Raw genomic sequence first — 13985 nt, forward strand, 5'->3', positions numbered from 1 at the left:
TTTTAAATACGAATTAGATATGATTTTGAAGTCTGAAGTACAACCAGACAACCAGTGCTCAGTGTAATGGTACACTGTAATTATTGCATGATTACTGTGCATATGAAATCTCGTGATGTGAGTCTTGGTTCCAGCAGCTTTATAAAAACACCATTGTACAGTACGTCTTAGCTCTGTGCGTCTGAATTGCAGCTTTTCTTTTAAAACCTCTTCATTGTCAAGTATGGAACCCAAAGGTGGCTGTACTGCGTGTGTTCATCTGTTTCGAAATTACCTCACAAAAGAAAGCAGCATGTATTCTTACTTCCATTACAATATGTACTTTTTCACTTCTAAACCAGTCAGGCATTTAGAGCGCCACACAAACTTTCATTACGATTATGCAACAATCGGAACATTGGGAGGATTGTATTTCTTCTCCCTGAGCTGATCACATAACATTTTTAACTAGATTCACTCTCATCCTAGGGCTTTCCTTATATCCTGCTGCCTAAATGAACTTGCAGAGCTGCGCGGCGTCTCCTCGGCATTGATTTTGTGGTCTCATTATAAAGAATGCACCTCTCTTGTGGCACCAGTATCCATACAGCTCATTACATAATGCTGGCATTCAGTGTTTATTAACTTTTGCTTCAGCGCCTGCCATGCGAATGCTCTCAGTTTTAGGATGTGTTTGCCAGTAAAAAAACGGATCCACAGATCATGTGGTAAGAGGTTAATTCTTACCTGTTATTTGAGACCCCAAATATACTACATGCACCGAAACCTAAAACATACCTCGAGTTTACTGTGGTTTTGTAATAATCCACCCTCATGGATGCTAGGGCTGTCATACTGAAAAAAAAGAAAATTGGTGGATATTACAATAATGTATTATTGTAGGGTGTTTATCTTACAATATAAAGCACCTAGAGGCCACTTTTGTGATTTGGTGCTTGAACTGACTTAAATATTCGTTAGCAACAGTGTCAACTCCTCTCCCTCCCCTCACTCTAGCAGCTGAACACATGAACTGTATGAGGAAATTTGAGAGGTCAGTAAAGCCCCCCATTTAACAACTCTGAAATTATTATAAATGTTAACCTGGCACCTTAATGTTTTAACTATTAGCAATTACCTGATAGCTAAAATGGCTAATAATGTAACATTAAGGTGAGAGGTTCCCATCTGTAAATGTATTGGATGGTGTTAATTAAATGAGATATCAGGAGAATTTGTGTCTCAAAGGTCTTTCTTAAAGCCCCAGATTTCAGCTGAGTTCTGTCTACCAGCAAGTAGACAGAGATAGCGATAACCTGCCTAACCAACTCTATTTGAGACACAGTGTCAGCAGTGAGTCACCAGAAGCACACCAACACCTCAGACAACACAAATTTTTTTTTCACCCAGAAAATTATATTGAGTATTTTCCTGTGTATTTATATTGAGTTTGAAATTCTAGTATTGTAGGAACCTTAATGCATGCACAAACTTAAAGATGCTTTTTAAAAAGTTTTTTGCAGACTTGCAACTCATTACTAGTTTGGGCGTGGCTTTATGAATAAAAATAAATGTTATTTATGCTTTACTTTATAAGACTAGAAATAAAAAACAAACATATTTGTTCACATTTTATATTTTACATTAAAAATGTTACATTACCACGGGCTACCACTGAGTCATGGCTTGCCTTTGGACAAGCTTGCGTTTATCTTGTTATGAAGCGTGTCTTATGTCTAGCTACAGTAGCATGTGCAGCGTGGGCATAGTGACACACTAATTACACTGATCGGCCTGGCTCTCATCAGGTTTACAGGCATAGACAGTGGTTTGTAAAGGATTACTAGGTTATATCACTTCCCTTGTGTTTCATTTAAGGCATTTTGTCTTCCTTTGCATAAATGTACTCATTTATCCATATCCTGTTCTCCTGCAGGGTACATTATTGGCAGTTAAGCCAAAATAGCATTCAAAAGTCTTCCCTTTGTCAGAGTTGGTAACTGTACTTGTTATATTGTGTTAGCTCATCCTTTGACAAACAGTAATAACAATCTCCGCTGCAGACTGACAACATTCAGAACTATTTGCAGGTGTTCTGTGTTGTGTAACAGATTTAATTTCCATACATTTTGTTTTGGACACTGGTGGGATGTCTCAGTGATCTGCCTGCTGGAGCATTGTCATTTCGTTCATTAGTACAGAGCTGGATGTGAGCTGCATCACTCCTACAATATGGTCTGCGGAGATAACAATTCAGACAGATTCATTCTGTACATTGGCAATACAACAGCTACTGTGGTACAATGCGTTGTCAGTAAGTGACTGCGGCCTCGTGCTGCGGCAGGATTGAATGTCCTGGTTTATCACAGATGATTCATATTGCTATTGGATATGATGCACTAACACAAAACAAGATACTCTGTTATCAGTATCACAATATCACGGGCTAACACAGACCATAATTGTGTTTAGTTTATTCCATTCTCCATTATAAATATATGTTTCCTGTCATAAAAGAGCGAGCATCTGTGGGAGGAGTTTTTATTCTATTTTGAAGATGGATTTGGGGTTTGGTTGCGGGGTGTGCAGGGAAGTGATAGAGAAAACGTAAGGTATACAGACACTGACTGAAAATGTCTGAGACAGATAATTAGAAAAGGACTGAGAATGTGTACTCGCGGTGTGCTTTTCTCTTCCCGATCCGTGGCCACCTTAATAGAGATTAGGATCATGCTCAGTCAGATCTGATAGGCCTGTTGCTGTGGAACGGAAGGCCAGCCAGTCAGTTATCAGCGAGGACACAGACTCAGTCACTTAGCATAATGGAACCTGCATCAAATGAACTGGAAGCTCAACGAGAAAAATGTCATTAACAGAGCTGAAATGATTTTGTGTGATGGTAAAATCAGCAAATTAAATCAAGGTGCATTTGCAGGCTTTATGACAGAAACAGATGCACATAACGTGTTATCCAGCAGCCTCATTTACAAGGTTACATGGCATTTATACAGCATGTGCTTCTTTCTTTGGACCCATTACTTATGATATGTGTACGTTGATGTTCCAGTGTTAGCAGCACAGGGTTGTGAATTCTTGCAATAGCCTAAAAACAACTTCGGATTGATTGTCAAAAAAACACTTGAACATGCTGTAAAGTGTGCTGAATGGAAATATATAGTGATGACTGCATTAGGTACACAATGAGGCACTGACAGAGACTGTATCACACCTCGTAAAACTCTGAAGCACACCTATTATGAAGAAGCAGGAGGCTGCGAGATGTGAAAACTGCACCAGATGGATAGAACAACAGAAAATCATAACACCTCTTATTCAGTCCCTGCAGGCCACCCTCTTATATCCTGTGTCTGCTTTTCTCATTTAGTTGCAAGCAGAGGGAAAGAATGCAACAAAAACAGCTGCATAGGTTGACCGTTAAAGCATGTGCCAATCTAAAACAACGACACAAAAGGCCACAAGAATTATGAATTTATATGTGGTATATTCTTTGTCTTTTTCTGGTTAGTCACAGATATGTGTGATGCAGGATTTTTAGATTTTTTACATACATGTCATATTGATTACAACTTTGTTTATTTAGTCAAGGTCCAGAAAGGAGAAAAGAAATGGAATTTCTTTCCTCCACATCTCCTTGAGCCTTTTATAACCATAGTAAAAACCATTTAGCGAGCCGTCGTTGAATATTGACTCTGAGACTTTTCTCATTTACAGCCCAGGCCTGTCGAGGAAAAGGGTTTGCAACTATCCAGCTCTTGGGCCAGAATACAGCTATTGTTTTATTGATTGCTCATCCTCTTTTATTTGTGGGGGAAAAAATACTCCGGGGACACAATGTCCCTCAGCTTCTTCTCCTATGCTTCTCTAAATGCCCACACTAATTTCTGCTGTGACTCAGAAAACTTATGCATGGATTGCTGCAAGTTTATCCTGCTTTCCCCTCTTCCTCCTAGTGAACTTTTTTTCTGCTTGTAGAAATTACATAAAAAATCATTTTAGGGCTCATGCATTTTGGATTTGGAAGTACCACAGAAATGGATTTTTCTGTTATGCTTCTCCCTGCTGATGGCTCAGCTGATGTTTACTAAAGACAAGAGTCTGAGTTTCATTTAGTTCTTCCTGTATTGGGCACACATTTCTAAATATGTTGTCATATGTTTCCAACCCCAGGCACCCTAATTTAAAGCATTACTTGACTCACTAACCTTACAGACTTGAGGTCCCAGGTCTGTTTTATGACTAAGCATAGCATGAAAGGGTGCAGCAGTGCCTGAAGGCACCCTGCAGTTGGCCTTCATGAAGTGAGTTTCTAAGTAAAATGCGCATTATGCCGTGTGACAGTTTCAACACCCCAATCGCTGCTCCACAGGGCACCACTTCACTCATTCCAGCATCTGTCTCCATAGAGTTAATGCGGCATTTAGCTCAGTGGCATTCTGACTCTTTTTTTTTTTTTAAAAACATACATATCTTCCCTCAGTCTCAGTTGGTATCGCTTGGCTGCTTTTGCTCTTTTGACAAGGTTTTAACTTAACAGCACAGACAGCTGATCTTTACTCAAAATGACCAACTATGTGTATTGACAAAAAAATGACCTGATGTTACAAGACATATTAAGAGTAAAGGGACAGGCAATATTAAGAAACTGAGATAGAAGAGTTTCAGACCAAAGAGATAATTGGATCAAAAGAGACAGAGAAGGCCATGTGCTACCAAGCATGTCCTTATCAGCAGCAATTTTGTCTGCTTTGCCCACACAGCTCTGTATCAGCTGCTTGCAGAGTGATTAGGGTGCCCTGCTAATATCGTCACAACCAATGATTGACAGGGCTGGAAAAAGCTCTGATATTTAAACGTGTAACCTCCTGTTTTTTGAGAGGGGGGGGGGGGGGGATCTCTTAAGCAGCCGTTGTTTGTGTGATGTGCGTTGGGCTTTGTGTTGGGGTGTGTGTGGTTGAATGTGTGTCACTGAGTGGGTCTTGTTTTGATTCATAAATGCCTTTTTCAGACGAAGCAAAGGAAAGGAGCAACCTACATCCCACATTCACCTTTTTCTTCTCTGCTGCTGTTCTCAGGGAGATTTGGAAATATAATTAGTAGAAAGAGAGATTCGAGAAAAGGAGGAATGATTTTAATAAGGGAAAAAATGTTTTCATTATGCCTGAGAGAGGTAGTGAGGCAACATTTTGGGCAACTTGTTATGTGGGCCTGACAAAGAGCAATAAATCAAGACTTAGAACAAGAGTCTTTCTGACACTGGGTTAAGACGCTGCAGGTTAGGTGCTAAATGCTGAACATGTTCACATGCTAAGGTGGAAAAGTTTATCTGGCATCTACCAGATATATTAATTAATATTATATATATTATAAGCATCCTAACATTTGCTATTGTGCATACAAAGCAAATTATAGGCTGTTTTCAGAAATTGCTAACGCAGAAAAATGTAAAAATTTGTAATAAAAAACTAAATGGTCACCAGATTATAGCTAGTCATTATCCAGTGCATTTTGGCAAAAGCCAGCCCTCATTTGCACTGAGCATGGACTGTTAACTTGCATGCAATCAAAGCCTGCTGTGACTTGACTGATCAGTAGGGCATGGACTGCAGTGTACTTGCACTTTTCTAGTCTTGCTGATCACTCAAAGACTACAAGCTACATTCATTCGGCGCTTTATTCTGCACACTCTATCGGCCTTGGAATCATTCACGTCTTCAGACTGTGGGAGGAATACCTGGAAACCCGCGCAGGCACAGGGAGAACATGCCTGCTCCACACAGAAAGACGCCAGCTGGGTTTGAACCAGGTACCTTGTTGCTGTGAGGTGACAGTGCTAACTACTGCAGCACCATGCTGCCAAAAAATGAACTAAGAAAAGAAAACAGATTTTTTTCCCACCCAAAACCTGTTGATTCCACTAAAAACAAAAGAATTTAGCATTATTTCAAACACAATACATATAGTTTTTTAAATGGCAAAATAAGTTTGCATTGCAACTGCTCAGTATTATGGTGGATTCACTAACTGCCTGACCAGTTCTGCCATTGCTAGAGCCATGCCCTCTTAGCAGCACAGTAACATGTCAGCAGTAAAATGCACGCTATTTCCCTTTATCATTTGTTTCTAGCATTTAAACTAACTCTACCTCTGTCTAATATATTTGTCTTGAGGGTTAAACATTTATCTGTTAGAGGTTTTCCAGGGTAAATTTGGAAGCTCATCTCTGGCCCAGCAGCCCAACAAGTTCCTGACCTACTTTCACAAACACTGTAGAGTGGTAGTTATCTCTTCTCATCTTTCTCCTCTGCTGATTTGTGCTGGTGGCGAGGTTGGTGTGATGTCAGTTTACTTTGGATCATTCTCAGACAGTGAACACGCATTAACCTTCCCTCCTTTTCCCCTCCCTGCTTTGCTATCTTTTCTTTTCCTTTCCTCGTGTCTCTTTTAGGTTTAACTTTTTTCTTTTAATCCTCATTTCTATATCTATGGTAATTTGCTACGAAGAGTGTCCTGAAAACGTCCTGGAAAAGGATATCCATTGCTTCACAACAGATAATTGTTTTTAATGATTAAGAATCACAGAGGCATGTCGAGGCCTAATAGCTGTTAGATCACAGAGGCAGTGTTATAAAGATAGGCACTTATCACCAGTCTCTGAATATCTTTGTTTCAAGTTGGCACTTTGCCTCTCTATTCCCATGCTGTTCTCCTGTCTCTCTTTTCCCCCTTTTTTCCCCCTCTCTTCGTCTTTTTGAGTCGTCTTTGGCTGTCCTCCAGAATCAATCCGTCACCTCTTTAAAGGGAGACGTTCTCGGATTTTGGCTTCTGTTTCCATAAAGAGCCTAAAGCGACAGGGTGCTTCATTCATGTCCACTTCATTGTCTTTTAATAATCAAACCATGATGGATTACCACCATACAGATATTCGTTTCAAAGCAGCATCTGAGGGATGAAAAACGAAGGAGGAACAGGAAAACACCAGTATGCTTTTTGATAGCTCAAGGATTGTTGTAGGAGTATGCATGCTAGTGTGTGTCTGTCTGTGTGTGTTTATATTGGATGCTAGTTTGGCTCTTGGTCTCAGAAAGACAGACAAGTTCCTCCTTCTCACTCTCTTTCCATTCGCTCTTCTTATCATGGCCTCTTGGGTTCAGGCAGACAGCTCCTCCTGTCTTTTCTCTCTGATTATCAGGCCAGGACTGACAAGGTAAACACCTGGCAAGGTATCCTCCCCATTTGGGAGCCCTAGGTGGTTGGATGTGTTCCATTTTTTTTTATTCCCATATGGTGGATCAATGCATTGCTCTCACCTGTCTGTCTTTTCAACCTTCTCTACCTGGTCCGATTCTCATCTGCTTTCATACTTCACCTCCAAACAGCATTTCTTCCAGCAGGCCTGTGAACAGGTGACATAGTGGATAGTAGTGGCATCTCGGTTGGGGTTTAGCAATATGATATTTTTGTGGCTGTGTTGTAAAAGCGTCTGGTTTTAGTGCGGTCTGGTGATGTGATTTGTGCTGTGTTAACACGCGTGTGTAAAGCCTGTTTCTTCTCTTTAACGCTGGGAGATTGTCACACAACAGAAACTTCTGAAGTTTTTGGAATTACCCTGCTGTCACTCATTCGCCTTTAAAATCACTTTAGCTTTCATTGGGTTCCAGCAACTCTGAAAAGCAACAACCATACAAGGTACTACTTACTCTCAGACATACTTTTTTTTTTTTTTTTTTTTTTTACTGGTTTTACTAATGTTTGAACCCTTGCTTTATCTCTTGTTTGGAGGTATTTTGTCAGTTCTGATTCCATTTGTCCAGGTTTTGATCCCTCTCTTTTTACTTTTCTGCCTCTACCCAAGCACACTGCAGGTGACTCAAATCACAGAAACACAAAATGACTTTTAAAAAAAACACACACACACATAATAGTTTCTCTTCTTCACAGAACATGTGTCAACAATTTTCTTTGGAACTATTTCTTCAGGAGTAGTTCCAAAAGGACTACACGTAATTAGGCCAACACTTTCATTACTACTGAAAATTCACAAAAGAGATAAAACGAATACTAATGTGGCCTCCATTATGTATATTGTGAAATTCCAATTACAGATACAAATGGCTGCAACTGCTGTAAATGTGGTGACTGACCATAATTACAGACACGTACCAGCACATTGCCAGTAAGCTACCCTTCTCTTTGGCATTCCTGTCATCTGTAAAACCTTCAAAACCAATCTGTGGACATTACCCAGATTGCCAAATATAAACACAAGCAGACTGCGCTCGTATCAAAGCTGTCAGACAGCATTTACCAGAAGCTGTTACTTTAAAACCTTTATATGGAACACGTCCTCCATTCCTTGAGATGATCAAAAAGCCAATTGCAAAAACAAATGTCTCTTATACTCTGTAATGACAATGAGATGTTTGAAAATATCATCATCTCTGCTGTGCAATTTGTCTGATGAGAGAACATTAGGCACACCCACACAAGAGGTCTGTTCTGTAAAGCTGTGCCTTGTAAATCCACCTATACGTAGCAGCAATCCAAAGGCAAGGTCTCAAGTACAGACTGATGGCCGTGAAGTGAAGTTAAGTGCGAACGATCAAACACAAATACATGAGTATCCACAGGAGTGTGCAGCAATTGCAGCAAAGCTGTCATAAATAAACTCCTATCTGATCATACAGCGCTACAGTTACACTTGGTTAACGCTAACACACAGTTTGGGTCAAAATGTAGGAAACAAAAATAAAAAGCTGCCTTTTGTGTTAAATTCTGCTTTTTGTGGACCCGTCCACCCACCCAGACAGCTTCCCTCTTCAGGCTGTATGGCTTTGTACCAATTTCACATCACACTCTTCTGATAGACAATCCTCCTATATGGCTTTGTCTCTCAACAAAATTGTTGTTTTTTAGCTAACAGACTGTCGCTGCTGTTTCTCTTGGGCTACCAGCAAATTCAGAAGCATCAGTCTTTCATCAGCCGGTCTCCTCCACATGTAATTGAATGGCAGTCTCTCACTCCACTGCAATTAGCAAAGTGGGGACTTCAGAAGATGAACATTTGGGACCTTGTCAAGGCTAACTAGGTGTGTAGGTGTGTGATTGTGTGCTTTACGTTTGTTTGTAGATTTAACGAGACCGACAAACAAACCTATAGCTAAATGTTGCCCAACATTTCCTTCCCGTTCATCACCTAAAGCGCACTCTGGCTGACCTTGTCTTTATAATAAATGTGTGTTATTGTGTTCATGTTTAAGCTCCAAGCAACCATAGTTAACATGTTGATGCAACAGCAGCAATAACATAATTAGGCAGCTAATTTGTTTATTGTTAAAGGTAATGCAGCTTGGGTCAGCTGCCCCCACGGGTAGCTGCCTGCATCTGTGATTGTTTGTCTTCTTCGAGATGTATGCGTTTGCTTATTGCTTTATCACTGGGATTTATGTGTGTTTTTTCAGGCTCTCTGCTTCTAGTTTTGCGCACCACAAGGCAACTGAGCGTGAATGTGCCCGCATGCACATGTGTGTTATTCATAAGATGATGTGGTACGGCGAGGGATTCTGGGGGGTCCTTGTGTTTTTATTACCTGCTGGCGGCCTCCTGCCAACATCCAGCTTGATTAACTCCACCCCCTCTCTCGCGCGCACACACAAAGTGCTACTTTATCACTACAAGTCTGCAGGAGTTGTAAAGGAGCAGCAGCTAAGGTTCTCAAAATGTTATTAGCTATTAAAAGCCTGAGTAGGAGACAAAGGGATCCACTGTTCCACTTTATTTCTTACGACACTTTGTCAACGAGAGCTTTTACAAAAGAGGAAATCCACACGCTCCCACCTGTGCGATTCAGATGTTTGCTAGCAGGTAATTTATTACCAAAGCTTGAATTGCGGGATGTTCTCGGTTTGCGCGCGTCTTTACAGATGTCTACAGTACTTTATAAAGGTAACATTTTAAATAAGAGTCTAAGGCACACACGGTAACACTCTCACACAAGGAAGCAATTTGCTCTTCCATAGAACGAGTGTAATTTGGTAAAGACAGACTGTGTCCCGCTGCCTCCTGTTACTCATGTGTGGCAGCTGGTAATGAAAGGGCCACTGGAAGTCTTAGGGGTTTCACTTAAGCCATTTTGTGCTCAATTTATTTTGTGTATCAGAGTAGGCAGTGTGAGATGGTTTGTCTAACAGTTTTTTACAACCCACTGATATAGATGGACGATGCGCCTCTCCTTAGGCGTCCACTGATTAAAAGAAATGTCTACCATATGATTAATCTCTTGATGTTTAAAAAAAAATACAAGTACAGGATCTACGTGGAAGAAACAGGTATTTCCGACATAATTAGGTCCTATCTAAAAATACAATTATAGTTATTCCTCCTTACTGTACAGCGCTCACATCTTGATTTCATGGTCAGTGCAGCCTCCATCCATCATCCATTGAGTTAGGTCCCTATAGGGTAACCCCTCTGTCTTATGCCACTTTCTGCTCATCAATCAGTCAATTACTGGAGGAGTTCAGGGTCAAAACTCAGGCCACACATACATTTAAGCCCTCTAAAGTAGTTCATTGTACTGTGTAGAAAAAGCCCATTTTTATTTACAATTTGTATAAAGTCGCAGTGTGCAGTGCAAGCTCAGCTCAGTCAGCCTGTACTGTATGATGAAGGAAAGCTGCAGGAAAAATCAGTTTTTGTATTTTTTTCCCTTCATAAAATATAGTAGTACATAAAAAAACGAGTGTAAGGATAAGAGGACTAGACCAGGGAGTGAGAAAGGAGGGAGGGGAATGGAGCGGCTTGTGAGATCAAGGTCGTATCCAGGCTTTAGTATTGGTATTCTCCTCAGTGTTAAAATGATTCTACCAGTGAATAGTGTTTTCATTCCTCTCCTGAATGAGATTCACAGGAGCATGGAGAGAGAAAGGGGGAACAGGAGATGGAGAGAGAGCGAGAGAGAGAGACATGACAAAGAAAAGAGAAAGCTACCCCTTCCCTCTCCCTCTTTTTCTTTCCCCTTCCTCCCTACAGTTTGTGCTCCCCTTGGACATACAATAGCAAATGAAAATACAGCGTGGGATAAACAACTTTTATCAGACTGGAGCAAATGAAATCGACTATTTTATTCAATTCTTCATCCCTGAAGCATCCCTTACTCCATTTACCCAGCAACCTCACCCCTGCAGTTTCATCAGAGAAAAAAAAAAGAAGGTGCTTTATGCAAATCAAATGCTTTATTCTTGATTAGATTACAGACGCAATAATTGTCTTGGATGATTTATGGTTGTAATTGGTTGCCACAAACTGCTGCAACAAAAGCTCAGTTGCCATGGTTTGTGCTATGAAGACATTACATCAACAGATTTTAGGGTATCTCCTATAAAATCCACTTCTGCAGGCACATATAAGTTACATTAGAAAAATTAACTTGCTGAGCATGTGGAGTTTTCTAGGTTTTTTATTACTTAAGTTAAATGATGATGTCCACAGTTGCACTTTTCCCCCACCACAGACCATATAAAAGATGGACAAGGTTTAAAGGTCTGAAAATGAAAGTTTCTTAAATTTCCATGTGTTTAATGACCAGCAGGGGCCACTTCTCTGGTTGCAAAAAGACTTTTGGTTGTATAGACGTCTATGGGAAAAGGGCTACGGCTCCTGTGCTTTATGACCTCAGTAAATGCTTTATGGGCTAAATGACTAATTTCAGGTCATACTGAATAGAACATGAAGGCTTTTCTATAAATTATGGTAAGTCTAAGAGTCAGGAAAGAGAATTATCCAGGATATGTTAATTAGCTACTGACTTGTGCTTGACAAGTTGTTAGCCTAGTCCCAGTCCCTTATCTGTCATAGCGCCAGAAATGATTGCTGCAAAAAAGGCCTCGCTAACCAGTGGGTGATGTAACTATGGTTATGTTCACTTTTTGTATAGTGTCTTTGGTTTTTGCACATGAGGGATCTCCCTTCACCTCAGCTTTGGAAGATCAATGGCCAAGCTACGAGACCTGGAGTGGTTAATTAATTTTCCCAAGGGGCCACAAGAAAAACTGGGGTTATTGTGGAGGGCCTCAGCAAGAAGCTTATAAAGAGATAAAATTAATAATGAGCTGAACTGTGTTCCTTTTAGGGTTGTGGCCCTCCACAACAGTCCCAGTTTCTCATGTGGCCCCATGGTGAATTGAATTGCTCACTCCTGTATTAGACAGTGCCACAATAGATGATTAAAATTGACTCTCCCTCTCCTACAGCCTCCTACATCATGCAAACACTAAGCTGAACCTGATTGGTTGAAAGCCTCATGGTGGCTGTCTTCTCATGGATTATAAAATGTAACCAACATGGTGGATCTTTGACAAAATTTTGAGTCTGGCAAAATTGTTTTTGAAAACACTGGAAAGAAATGAGGAGAGTTGAGAATCAACTTTCATTTTACATCGACAATGGATGGATAAAAAGTTTGGGGGGAGTTTCCAGAGTCATACTATACATCCCTAACTTGCATAAAGGAGGAACAAATGACTCGACAGCCCATCGTTTGAAACCCAGCACAACCCTATCAGCATGCATTGCTCGGCTGGAATAGAAGAGATGAATGGTGAAGCATGGAAATGATGAATCCTGTGAACAGATACCACGTGTGGAGACCAAATGCAAAAATAAAAAAGATGAATAGGAAATAATGGAAACAGTTCTCCAACCAGAGCAGTGCTGAAAATGAAATATTTAATAGCCAGACTTGTAATTGAGTCCGTAGAAGTCATCAACCTGTAGGAGTTAGGACATGGGATTGCTACCTTTGTAAGAGACAAGTGGCAAATTAGGTGCCTGCCATTCCTTTCCATTATCAGGTGCTGCTGATACTTCTCAGCAGGCTAATCTCACCGAGAGCTCTTACACTTCACTAAGACCCTGTCACAGACAGAGTCAGTGAGAGAGAGAGAGAGGCACAGAGATCTTCTCTGCTTGACATCGATCTGTGACGCATATCACCACCCCTAATCCAATTAATTTTGTTTTGCTTCCATCGTGGCTTACTTGAGTCATCAAAATTGCATACACAAATACATCTCTGGCACACTGCATTGGGCCATACAAAATGCACAAACAGCTAAATCTGGTAGAGTGAAAATTCTTTGGGTAATTCCTTTCTGTTTCTGCCTGTGATCGAGTCTCCAGCCTTCCTCATTACTTTGTTTCATGCAGAACCCAAGAAGCCTGAATTTATGAAAGAGTTAATTGAAAACACTGTTTGACAAACTCCTTTTTTCCCTCCTTTCTTCCCCTTCTGTCATCCCTCTCCACCTCCTCCTTGTCCACCACTTCTGCCTCTCTTTGTACAGGCTGAGGCAAATCTCTAGTAGAGGACCAGCAGCAGCAGTGTTGGTGCGACCATGAGGTCAGAGGCCTTGTTACTCTACTTCACACTACTGCAAATAGCCGGGGCGGGCTTCCCCGAAGACAGTGAGCCTATTAGCATCTCACACGGCAACTGTAAGTATATCCTTTTTCTTGCTTCTCTTCACTTTCTTTATGTCTTTCTTTCGTTCTCTGCTTGAGCACCATCCCTTCTCTCATTACAAGTCCTCCCTCGCTCTCTGCGTGCACTCTTTTCCCTTTCCTCTTTGTTTTGTACTTCGCAAATCCCCTTCTCGATATCTGTGTCACTTGTTCTATCCTTTTTCACTCGTCCACATCCCTCTCAACACTTCTTTCCTCAGCAACCCCCACCATCCCCTACACTCAACGCATTCTGAAGGCATGGAGTGTAATTTGGCGCCCAAGGATAGCCCCTCTACACACACAAAAACGAAAGACTTAAGGCAGAATTTGAAATGGAGCCCACCCTACATCAAAGGATAATCCGCTATTTTTCTGTTGGGCTCCTAATGCTGTGTGTGATAGTGTAAATGCTGTGGCAGGCTATAAAGATATGGTCATTGTTTCTGCTGATTCTCTATGTGTCTCTCCCTGTCCTGTCCTGCTGT

At 40.9% G+C, this 13985-nt stretch overlaps 1 protein-coding gene across 3 annotated transcripts in view; it reads left to right on the forward strand.

Moving 5' to 3' along the window:
• Nucleotides 1-13985, forward strand: part of sema6a (sema domain, transmembrane domain (TM), and cytoplasmic domain, (semaphorin) 6A) — a 105100-nt gene that overhangs the window by 32906 nt on the left and 58209 nt on the right. For all 3 annotated transcript variants that reach the window (XM_080893896.1, XM_080893897.1, XM_080893895.1), the window contains exon 2: nucleotides 13341-13491. In XM_080893896.1, coding sequence (XP_080750022.1) covers nucleotides 13392-13491 — 100 coding nt within the window. In that variant the 5' untranslated portion in view covers nucleotides 13341-13391. The remainder of the gene's footprint in view (nucleotides 1-13340; nucleotides 13492-13985) is intronic.

The sequence above is a fragment of the Rhamphochromis sp. 'chilingali' genome, assembly GCF_963969265.1.
Source record: "Rhamphochromis sp. 'chilingali' genome assembly, chromosome: 10".
Lineage (NCBI taxonomy): Eukaryota > Metazoa > Chordata > Actinopteri > Cichliformes > Cichlidae > Rhamphochromis > Rhamphochromis sp. 'chilingali'.